Source organism: Hemibagrus wyckioides, linkage group LG15, assembly GCF_019097595.1.
Source record: "Hemibagrus wyckioides isolate EC202008001 linkage group LG15, SWU_Hwy_1.0, whole genome shotgun sequence".
Lineage (NCBI taxonomy): Eukaryota > Metazoa > Chordata > Actinopteri > Siluriformes > Bagridae > Hemibagrus > Hemibagrus wyckioides.
The window spans coordinates 17,361,294-17,373,619 of record NC_080724.1 but is presented as its reverse complement, the minus strand read 5'-3'; the positions used below and the strand labels follow the sequence as shown (position 1 = coordinate 17,373,619).

Here is a 12,326-nt window from a genome sequence, read left to right as displayed (position 1 = left end):
TCCAGCAGACCCCCTTGACCATAATTAGGAATAAAGCGGGTATGGAAAATGGATAGATGGAAAACTGAATAAGGGAGAAATTACCTTAAAGCAGCTTCGGAAGCTGACATCAGTGCCATACCTGCTCTGTAAATGCTAGACTACCATCTTATTCGGTGTACATAAGTGATATATAAGTTACATTGTTCGAGAGGTAAACTGAAAAAGATGCACCTTTCAGTATCCCTATCTCTATGTGAAGAGAAATGTCCAGAAGAGAAATGTGTTCTGTTTAAATATACGCACTAAATACAGTTTATTTTATTTCTCCTGTTATTGAATCTGTGTGCCAATCAGGCAACAGCAAATAAAAGATGTCTGCGCATGAAATCTACTTAAAGATAAATGTATTTCAGTTGCAGACTGCGTCTTTAAAATATACGGTATAAGGTAAAGAATATACTATAGTGTGTAGAATTGGAAGTCATGCATTATAGTAATGTAGAGCTTATGTATGTTCATTAAGGATGTTTTTAAAATAGTATATACCTTTAAACCTGCATGATTGACCTTTAATCATGTGACATGAAGTAGATCATATGTTGTTCAAGCTTTTATTTTGATCACGAGTCTGTTGATTTAGGCAGTAATGCCCCATTTATATTTAGTTGTGCAGGAGGTGGTGGTGGGGGGGGGTGTTTGTGTGTGTGTGTGAGGGGAGGGGGGAAAGGGGGAGAAAGCTGTACTATAAAAACTTCTCTCCACAAGAGTCTTCTCCTGGGAAAGTAGCACAATCATCGGGTTCGGACTGTCTTTCCCTGGACGCTCAGCTCTCGGGTGCAGCTGTTTATCATGTCCCACACGCAGGCGTCAGGAGTGGACCCCACTAAGATGGGTGTCGGACGGGCAATCGCAGTCCTGACTTCAGGAGGTGATGCTCAAGGTAGGTAAAGACATGTGAATGTTGTAGCAGGAAGCACAGGGGGTCTAGTAGTTCCTTTGTGCTAAGTTCCAGTGAAAGGCCAGCCGTCATTAAGGGTAGTCAAAGACGTGAGATTTGACAGGTCTTATGCTTTCTAAAAAACTCATTATATTTTGAAAAGTAATTTTTGTTTCAGTTTTCGAAGATCATTCATTAAAAACTACTTACAATTTTATACATAGTTCAGTTTATAGATAAAGTTTTAAACAAATGACTTCTGTCCTATGATCACAAGCAGTCTTGTGGTCACTCACATGATGTATGATCCTTTCAGTGCTCTATAACCTTTAGCTTCTCTTGTCCTGGGCTTCAGACTCTCTGTGATACATTGCTTAATTTAGCTTCCGTGACCTTTTTCTGGAATGAGACAAAGTTGTAATGGGAACACTGGATCAACAGCTGTTCACTTCTGAAACCGGAGAAGCTGCGTCACCTTTAACACAACAGGGCCCATGTTTCCTGGCCTTTGCAGACTTTGAAGGAGATACCGAAAAAGGATTAAGTGATCCCATAGCTCGTCCGTTTGACCCCTCCTTAAATGTGTCGTGGTCATATCTCCAGATTCATCGGATAACAATTTTCAGAAGGCTTGAGATAATTTGCACAAATTGAATAACCTTCACAGTATATATATATATATATATATATATATATATATATATATATATATATATATATATATATATATATATATATATATATATATATATATATATATATATATATATATATACACACACACACACACACACACACACACACACACACACACTCACTGTCCATTTTATTAAGGACACCTACACACTAGTACATTCATCCAATCATCAATTCTCTCTAGTTTTGATGAGCCTGTGCCCATTGTAGCCTCAGAATCCTTGGTTTGTGTCTGACCAGAGTGGAACCCGATGTGGTCTCCTGCTGTTGCAGCCCATCCGTCTCAAGATATTGTGTAGGTGCTTTTTTACTCACTGTGGTTGTACAGAGTGGACATTTGAGCTACTGTAGCCTTCCTGTAAACTCTATCCATTCTCCTCTGACCTCATATCAACAAGGCAAAAGTGCTGCTCACTGGAGGTTTTTTTGTAGGTTAGTTTATCGCTTTATTCTGTGTAAAACGCTTGAGACTGAATTGTATAAAAATCCCACAAGATTAGCACTTTCTGAAATACTCAAACCAGAGTCTGACCCCAACAACCATTTTCTCCTTCCTGACATCTGTGCATCATTTTTATGTATCGCACTGCTGTCACATGATTGGATAACTGAATGAATGAACGGGTGTACAGGGGCTTCTATTAAAATAAACTTTACTGTGCATCGTACATATACTTAAATATATACTGTTTGTTACTGATAATGCTGAATGCGGTGTGTTTTTTGGCTCCAGTTTGTCAAAAATCAATGCCGGGTCATGATGTAGATGTCATGTCATGCTCCAGGTCTATTATATAAAGGAATTCAAATCATGTGTAATCGTATAGTTAACATACTTCTGGTTTCATAACTCATACGATACATGAACAAGACATTTACCCGTAAACATAATACAGTTACAGTAAAGTTAAACATTTAGAACCGAATAAAGAAGACATTTTGGTGACATATCTTCTGGCATTTGTTTCTTTTTCTGGAGCTTGTATTTCTGAATTGATGATATTCACATTCTCTCATATATACACACAGTAATGATCTATCTGTTGTAAGTCATGTGTGTTTATTCTATATTTTGCAATCACATGTATTTTGGTGTGCTTAACTGAACAAGTGTGGTTCTGCCAGACAACACATAGCCAACATATACACAATATGGTGTGAAAAATATAAAAGGTATACTTAGTTATTATTACTAGTCATGGTTTTCTTTACACCGTGAGGCTTTTTTACTTTATTTCTATTAGTCGAAGGTTATCTGTAATCATCAGAGAATATAAATATTCTCTGTGAAGCTCACACTTTGTCTGTTTTCAGGCATGAACGCTGCAGTGAGGGCCACAGTGCGAGTTGGCCTGTACACCGGCGCTAAAGTCTTCTTCGTTTATGAGGTCAGGAATACATGCAGCTCTGTATATATGATATAACATGGACTGCGACTTGTAGTGACCTGTATGTTAAGTGTTTGTGAGATAAAATGATAGATAATTGAAACATGATTGAGGCAATCCCAACATCTAATCTCAACGGATCATTATTTGTTACCAGGGCTACCAGGGGCTGGTTGATGGGGGTGATAATATTCGCCCAGCTACATGGGAGAGCGTATCCATGATGCTCCAGCTGGTGAGTTACTATTTTGATATATTAATTTTTATAATATTTTTTTTATTTTATTTAACATGGATGCTTTTTAGGGGGGAACAGTCATCGGAAGTGCTCGCTGTAAAGATTTCCAGACAAGGGAGGGCCGCATAAAGGCTGCGTACAACCTGGTCAAAAGGGGCATCACTAACTTGTGTGTTATTGGTGGAGATGGGAGTTTGACTGGAGCCAATCAGTTCCGCACAGAGTGGAGCGATTTGTTGGGGCACCTGGTCAGTACAGGTGAGTCTCTACTCGTGTCTCTATAGGTGACTTCTCTATCAGATTCACAGAAAGTATTTTGAGATCTGGTGATAATGTAGTTGCACGCAGATGGACACCATTTAAGTAATTATATGATGATAGTAGTGGTTTCACAGACAATTTTTACATTTAAAATATATATTTGTATTGTGAATAATTTTGTTAAGTATAGTTTTATGGTCTAGGCTGTAGGTAGATTCATGAGATTCAGCCAAAGTCCATTTCAGGTCCAGGTTATAACATAGCCACAGAACGCTAACTTCATATTCTCCTTCAGGCAAGATAACTAAAGACGAGGCTCAGTCAGCGTCACATCTTCACATCGTGGGCATGGTTGGATCCATCGATAATGACTTCTGCGGCACAGACATGACCATCGGCACAGACTCTGCTCTTCATCGCATCATGGAGGTGGTGGACAGCATCACCACTACAGCTCAAAGGTAGGCTATATGGAAAAACTATGATCATGTCCTGCTTTTAATCTACCTTGTTGTGTTCATTTTGTATCTGAGTGGGTTTTTAAACTTGTATTTGTTTTTTGGTTTATAGTCACCAGCGTGCCTTCATTTTGGAGGTCATGGGAAGGCATTGTGGGTAAGAGCACAGAAAGAAATGTCTCAATGACATTTACTGTAATATGACATGAGGAAAATGAGCTCTAAATACCGTGTTGTATATGTGTGTTTGTTTCAGTTACCTAGCTCTGGTTACTGCGCTGGCATGTGGTGCTGACTGGGTGTTTATTCCTGAGATGCCCCCAGACGATGGCTGGGAAGAACACTTGTGCAGGAGGCTGAGAGATGTATGTCCCCAAGCGCACACACACACACACACACACATTTTCATTTTAAAATAAGCAATATAACTAGCCATGACTAACCTATAATCATAATTTTTGTCATTTGTAGTTCATTTTTAGATTATGTAGATTTGTATTATAAACAGAACCTATTTCCTGCATGTTGCACGATTTTTCTTAGACCAGAAACAGAGGATCTCGTCTAAATGTGATCATTGTGGCTGAGGGAGCCATGGATCGTTCTGGCAAGCCCATTACTTGTGATCAAATCAAAGAGGTAGGTGACTAATCATTAGATTTATACCTTATTTGAATACAAACAAGAAAGAAAAGCACAAAATCTGTTAATATAGACATTAAATATTCACTGCTACAGGATCTTTAGTCCTCATTAGAGAGCCTGTAATGGATCTAACTGTATGTGATACGTTGGAATTCCCTCTATGTGTAGTTAGTGTCCAAGAAGTTGGGCTATGACACCCGTGCCACTATCCTTGGCCATGTACAGCGAGGAGGCACACCTTCAGCCTTCGACAGGATCCTGGTGGGTTTTCTTAACATTGTTCAGGTCTCACTCATATTATTTATTGTCTAGAACATTCTGTGTTTTATTTTAATCTCTTTTGTTCAATATTTGTACATATGTGCTTCTCTCTCTCTCTCTCTCTCTCTCTGTGTGTGTGGCCAAATGTAACAGGGCAGCAGGATGGGTGTGGAGGCTGTGATGGCCCTGCTGGAGGCCACTCCTGACACACCAGCCTGTGTGGTCTCACTCTCAGGGAATCAAGCAGTCAGACTGCCCCTTATGGAGTGTGTACAAGTGGTACGTACCTCCAGTGATCAAGGTGTCATGACTAGAAATCCACATAAATCAGCATTTACCTAAATGTCGATAACTAATTAGATTCTGGTCACTGTGTGTAAATACTGGAAGTTTCTTTATGGCCACAAATGTAATGAAGGTGTAATGAAAGTTATTCTCTCCAACAGACCAAAGACGTCACTGTGGCTATGAAAGAGGGCAGATATGATGAGGCTTTGAAACTCAGAGGGAGGTGTGTGTTTGACTTTAGTTCCTTGGCTCCAGGCATTTGATTAGTGGGATGATCCTGTATGTTGCTGCGTAATAGTTTATTAAGTACATCCTTTTCTTAAATTATCTTTTTATTGGCTTTATGCAGTGACACAATAATATTTCTGTCTCCAGGAGCTTTGAGAATAATTGGAACACATACAAACTGCTGGCCCATGTACATATCCCTGAGGTCAAAGTAAGTCTCCTTCTAGGCCATGCCAGTTCAGTCACCTTGCAAATTGTGCCATGAGAACTACTGATGGAAGGCACACACTATACCTGTCTTTCTTTCTATCTCCCAATCATATATTCTTTTCTTTGCAGAGCAACATTAATGTGGCCATTCTGAATGTGGGCGCACCCTGTGCAGGCATGAACACTGCTGTGAGAGCTGCAGTCAGGATTGGTATCCTGCAAGGCCACAGCATGCTGGCAGTGCATGATGGTTTCGAGGGTTTGGCAGAAGGAAAGGTGATGAACGGCACTGTGCACTTCATCGTCACACATCACAGACTATCATGTAGCGAATACTGCAATCTTGTTGGATGAGAAAAGTCATACACCATCAAGGGTGATGTCTGTGTCTCAATACCGATGTTCTCGTTCCATCTCTTAGATTGAGCCTATCACTTGGAACAGTGTTGGCGGCTGGACAGGAAAAGGAGGCTCTGTTTTGGGAACTAAAAGGTACTCATGATTAATTCCACGTCTTCTTTTTGCCACTTTCCAGCTATCATCACTTTCTATCATCGCCTTCTCTTTGTGGAGTTCTCTCATTTCTGTCCTTACTTTGACAGAACACTTCCAGCAAAGTACATCGAAGACATAAGCCTGAACATTGCCAAGTACAACATTCACGCTCTGGTCATTATAGGAGGTTTTGAGGTGTGTAATATGAAGACACGCCATCTATTAGCCAAGCACAATATAATCAAGACATAATTCTCGTCTTATTCTATTTGTAGTTCATTAATGGATTATCTTCCCACACAGGCGTTCTCAGGTGGTCTGGAGCTGGTCCAAGCCAGAGAGAAGTACGAGGAGTTGTGTATCCCCATGGTGGTCATTCCAGCTACCGTCTCAAACAATGTTCCTGGATCAGACTTCAGCATCGGAACTGATACTGCCCTGAACACCATCACCACGGTCAGAGCTGTAGCTAACACAAATATGTTATGCTTGTGTCAGCTAAAAAGACTGAATTTTTGTAGCTTTTGTGACTCCTGACGAAGAAACCACTGATTTCTTTATGTCTTTGCCTCATAGACAGAACTACTTTCTTTAAATACAGTTTAAAAGGCAACATGGCTTCAAGGCATGTGTAGTAACACACGGTTATCCATGTTATTAACTGCTGAATATTCACCAGCATTTTCATCTAAATTAGCCAATACCACACACAATCATTTTAATGTCATGCCAATGTTGAAATCCACTCTCAGAAAACACTGCAAGTTACTAAAATGGATACCTCGAACTACAGTCCTCAGCACATCTCCCCACTGGCAGACACTGCTTCATTTGCTGCACATAGATATACACCAAACCAGGCATAACATTATGACCACCTGCCTAATATTGTGCTGGTCCCCCCTTTTGCTGCCAAAACAGCTCTGACCCATCATGCACTGTGTATTCTGACACATTACTATCAGAACCAGCATTAACTTCTCCAGCAATCTGAGCAACAGTAGCTCGTCTGTTGGATCGGATCACACGGGCCAGCCTTCACTTTCCACATGCATCAATGAGCCTTGGCTGCCCATGACCCTGTCACCGGGTCACCACTGTTCATTCCTTGGACCACTTTTGATAGATACTGACTGTTATTCACTTCACCTGTCAGTGCTCAAAATGTTATGCCTGATTGGTTCATAAGTCTTTGTGTCCTTATGCCAAGGCCCATCTTACAGTGAAGACAGTAATACAATTGTACAATTCTAAATACAAGACAGACAGAATATTTAAGATCACCATTTTGTTTCATATATAATGTCATATTTAGCACTTTTATTTCACCTTGTTGTGGCCCTGTGATGGACTGGTGACCTGTCTAGGGTGTTCCCCTGCCTTTTGCCTAATGTGCGCTGGGATAGCTTCCAGCAGATCCCTGTGACCCTAATTAGGAATAAAGCGGGTATAGAAAATGGATGGATGGATTTCATCTTGTTGCTTCACCTCACTGTAATTTCTGTAATTAATCTGTGATTAATCTTTTATGCATGTGTGTTTGATTATGTAGACCTGTGACAGGATCAAGCAGTCAGCCGCTGGCACTAAGCGCCGTGTGTTCATCATTGAGACTATGGGAGGTTACTGCGGCTACCTGGCCACCATGTCAGGTCTGGCTGCAGGTGCCGACGCTGCCTATATCTATGAAGAGAGATTCGGCATTCATGATTTGGAGGTAAATATACGAAACTTAACAGGGCAGAACCTAAAATGATTTCAAGTGGGTTAAAGTCTTTTGTATGGACTGATTTGTTTCACCGGTGCTTTCAGACCAACGTAGAGCATCTTGTAGAGAAAATGAAGACGACAGTAAAGAGAGGTCTGATTCTCAGGTTGGTGTCAGTTGATACTACTAGATAAGAGAAATGAGTTTATAATGATAAACTGTTGGACTGAATATGTGCATTTATTTGATTTGTATTGATTGTAATTGCTGCCTGCACTGTTGCTTTTTATAGAAAATGAATCAACAGCTGCTGAATAGCACTGTAGCATCATTATAATGAGGTACTTTTGGGATAAATCCCTTTTGAATGTCTTTTTTTTTGTAGAAATGAGAACTGTAATGCCAACTATACAACTGACTTCATCTTCAACCTGTACTCAGAGGAAGGAAAGGGGGTTTTTGACTGCCGTAAAAATGTCCTTGGACACATGCAGCAGGTGAGTTATCAACAAGCTTTCCTGACCAACATTCTCTCCGATTCTTTCGATTTGACTTGAAAATCGATTTGTTTCTAGGGTGGTACTCCAACTCCATTTGACAGAAACTTTGCCACTAAGATGGGTGCTAAGGCGGTTCTTTGGCTAACTGAGAAGTTGAAGGAGTGTTACAGACATGGTGAGAGTCAAATTCAAGCTCTAATAGTCTGGGGAATTATATATATATATATATATATATATATATATATATATATATATATATATATATATATATATTTATTTATATATATATATATATATATATATTTATTTATTTATTTATTTTTTTTTTTTTCCAAATATTAATTTAGCTTTAGAACCTATGGAGCATTTATATCTGTGTCATTATATACCAGATATGTATTTTTATTTTATGTTTTTACATTATTTAGTTTAGTGTTAGGTCATGTTAGAGACAAAACATGCAAATTAAATGAAGCGAGTGCAAAAAAATAGCATGCCCTCAGGCTCTTCCTTTTCCACTCCAGCTTCTATCTGGTGCAATTTTAATATCCAGAGAAGTAACAGAACATATTCTTAAGTTTTCAAAATGGATGTTTGAATGGATCTGAACCATTTTTGTAACCTGTTCTCCACACATACGACAAATTAAATACACAGATCAGGCATAACATTATCACCACCTGCCTAATATTGTGTTGGTCCCCCTTTTGCTGCCAAAACAGCCCTGACCCATTATGCACTGTGTATTCTGACACCTTTCTATCAGAACCAGCATTAACTTCTTCAGCGATCTGAGCAACGGTAGCTCGTCTGGATCGGAAAAAAATGTTCACTTGCTGCCTAATATATCCCACCCACTAACAGGTGCCATGATGAGGAGATACTCAGTATTATTCACGTCACCTGGCAGTGGTCGTAATGTTATGCCTGATCTGTGTATATTGGTATAATATAAAATATATATAATTGGTGCCTTATTTGCTGACTTTTTCTTTATCTTGTTTTCCGTCCATGCTGCAGTATGCTTGTGGTCAGTCACTGCTCCTTCACCTTCACGTGAAGTAGAATCATTTTACAAATTTAAATCGTAGATGTTTAAACATTTAGACTTTGCTGCCCATTATGCTCCCATTCAAGCTTAGTGTTTATGAAGAAGCTTCCTTGCCAGGTAGAAAATCATTTGCTTCAGGGGAAATCTGTGAAATGTAATACAAAAGCTCTTATGTTGCATGAAGCACTTATACGAGAAGACATTATATTAGAAGTGAATATTTTTCCTGTTGCATTGCATTAGACTTTCGTCAGTGTGATGCAGTGGTGCTACACTGAAACGCAATCACTGTCCAGTCACAGCCCTGAGCCAGACTCGGGCATGTTTATAATCAGAGATGAGACCTGAAAATGTCAGTGTGGTTTGTTACTTTGCTTTATCATTTTTCCTTTACTTAAACCGATAATGGTTAAGCTTTTCAGAATCACTGTTAATAAATAATTAGTACATGAAGAAAGTGTTAAAATGACTGAATATACAGCTCCCTGCAGGACCTAGGGGTTAGATGTTTGGGATTGCTGGCATTGAACGATCTCAGTCAGGTGAAGAATGATGAATAAGCGTTATAGCTGCATGCACATAAGCACAGACTCTTAATATGTTCATAGGAATTTGTTCTTTGTCCTTCCCTGGTTTTGATTGCAACGTCACTTCATCTGTGCAGGGCGCATTTTTGCCAACACTCCAGACTCAGCTTGTGTGTTAGGCATGAGAAAGAGAGGACTGATGCTCCAAGCCTTGGGTGAACTCAAGCAGCACACTGATTTTGAGTAAGAGTCTAGATTTCTATGTTGAACAAAAGCATGCCTTCATTATAGAACCCTAAAAACTGGTCATTCTCTTGTAAGCACTGTCTCTCTCTCTCTCTCTCTCTCTCTCTCTCTCTCTGTCTTGCATCTTCTCCTGGTCAGTCACCGTCTTCCAAAGGATCAGTGGTGGCTGAAGTTGAGGCCCATTCTGAAGATCTTGGCCAAGTACAAGATAAATCTGGACACCTCAGAGCATGCTCATATGGAGCATGTTATCAGCAAGAGAGCTCCAGTCTCAATGCCTGGTAAAATGTTATAAGGACTGAGAATGGAGAAGTACAAAATACATTATGTGGTTTGCATAGTGAATCATTATGCTGTTTTGTAAATGATTGAAAATCCACAATTGACAAATGATTATACTAGTCATTACATGTTTATTACTGCTATGTAATAAATTAATCAATGTCTTACTTTGACTATTAACTGATCATTTAGTTTATCAATACTTACCTGTTTAGATGCTCATTAACATTTTAACTCATTAAGTTCAGTGGCATTATAAGATCCAGTGGTTAGTGAATATATAAGCTATTAAGTATTGATTGACTCATTAACCCGTTACTAAATATCTGATATCATATTTGATACTGATTAATACATAATAAACAGTTAACTATTATATAATTCAATAACGGAGAATCGATGATTAACCAACAGCATACATTAATAATGTGTAACCCTTAATGTAACTTGTTATGAGAAGGATTAATATAGAAATTCAACTTATTTACTGTCTCATCTTTCGTCTTCCCCTCTTTGTTTAACTCATCCATTATAATCATACCACCTACAATTTGTGAAATATCAATTAAAAGTAGAAAAACAAAAAAACACACAATCTTGTCTGGATCTTTTTTAACTTTTACAATTCTCTGTGAGCAGAATTAGGCAATAAATACAGATGATGGAAGAAATTGCCTGATATTATTATTTTTTTTTGTGTAGTTGGAGCTTGGTGATTATGGGTTTTTTTCTGCTGTCTAAAAGATGGTGTTCAAATCCCAGCTCTGAAATATTGCCACTGTTGTAATCCTGAGAGAAATATGTAATCGTATTCAATGACGAAGAAACAAGACTCTTAGGATATCAGCAATTTTCAAATATTACACGAGGTGTAGACACCACCTTACTATGTAATTTAGATTCTGATGGTAATTTGTTGGATAATGCTTTTTTTTTTGTTATCTCTGTGAAAAGCTATTAGTTTTCTGCCATGCTGATGTCACATTGCTAGTGCAGTAAAATGATTCAATTCAATCAATTTATTTGTATAGCTCTTTTAACAATGGACCTTGTCTTAAAGCAGTTTAACAGAAGTATAGAAACATGGAGGGAAGAAAATGATAAAGTTAAGTTAATATTTTATCCCTAATGAGCAAGCCTGAGATGACAGTGGAAAGAAAAAACTCCCTGAGATGATATGAGGAAGAAACCTTGAAAAGAACCAGACTCAGAAGGGAACCTCATCCTCATTTGGGTGACACTCAATGCAAGAATGTAAATAATGTCTTTTCTACAACAGCAACTTGAGGAACTATTGGGTCAGTGTAGTTTCTGAGTTCATAATAGACATAACACTAATTTCTTGCTGTCACAAGCTGACAGATGATGAGACTGGACAGATTAAAAGACACAAATACAGCATGGCTCATTAGATACCATTTATAATGCAGCTAATGCTCAAAATGTTATTTAATTGAAATATACATCCTTTACTGATGGTCATAAAAGGTCATGGTTTCATGAAAAGGTTATTATAAGGTTATTAACTGGACTTTCTGTAAAGAATTTGGCAATCTGTGGGCTGTAACTGTTACTCATGTATGTGATGTCTGCATTATGCAAGCAACTGGTGGAGGAATGATCTAGTCTTTAATGCAGTGAACATTATTTCTGATGCCTGCACTGTGAGTAGGCCAAATTTCATGATTGTCACAGAATATATTGGTTTGTTGGTTATTTAAATGGTCTAATCCGGCGATAAATAATCCATTTAAACATTTCACATCTTCAGTAATGACCTGTTCACCCTTTGTCACGGGTCTTACTGCAAAGCTTTCATCGTAAATAAAAATATATAACTTTTGCTTCTCATATAAAATGAGTCAGCGTGGAAATGACTTATATAAACTGTTCCTTATTTGGAGGAAGAAGAAAACCCCCAAAAT

At 38.5% G+C, this 12,326-nt stretch overlaps 1 protein-coding gene across 1 annotated transcript; it reads left to right on the top strand.

Annotated features, from left to right (window-relative positions):
- Window positions 1-738: 738 nt before the first annotated feature.
- pfkma (phosphofructokinase, muscle a) lies at window positions 739-11,018 on the top strand. The gene is made up of 22 exons (XM_058409229.1): window positions 739-922; window positions 2,930-3,003; window positions 3,161-3,238; window positions 3,310-3,499; window positions 3,798-3,963; window positions 4,073-4,117; window positions 4,217-4,325; window positions 4,504-4,599; window positions 4,774-4,866; window positions 5,020-5,145; window positions 5,313-5,377; window positions 5,530-5,593; window positions 5,722-5,868; window positions 6,014-6,084; window positions 6,195-6,282; window positions 6,391-6,543; window positions 7,640-7,804; window positions 7,900-7,961; window positions 8,181-8,292; window positions 8,371-8,470; window positions 10,011-10,116; window positions 10,258-11,018. Exons 1-22 carry the CDS (start codon window positions 832-834, stop codon window positions 10,412-10,414), a joined length of 2,358 nt encoding a protein of 785 aa, XP_058265212.1. The 5' UTR covers window positions 739-831; the 3' UTR covers window positions 10,415-11,018.
- The last annotated feature ends 1,308 nt before the right edge of the window (window positions 11,019-12,326 follow it).

Excerpts from the sequence above, each read along its gene's own strand:
- pfkma (XM_058409229.1), top strand. The coding sequence starts at position 832 with ATGTCCCACACGCAGGCGTCAGGAGTGGACCCCACTAAGATGGGTGTC. Across the intron at positions 7,962-8,180 it reads AAGAGAGGTCTGATTCTCAG|AAATGAGAACTGTAATGCCA; the intron begins GTTGGTGTCAGT and ends TTTTTTTTGTAG. Across the intron at positions 8,471-10,010 it reads GAAGGAGTGTTACAGACATG|GGCGCATTTTTGCCAACACT; the intron begins GTGAGAGTCAAA and ends TCATCTGTGCAG.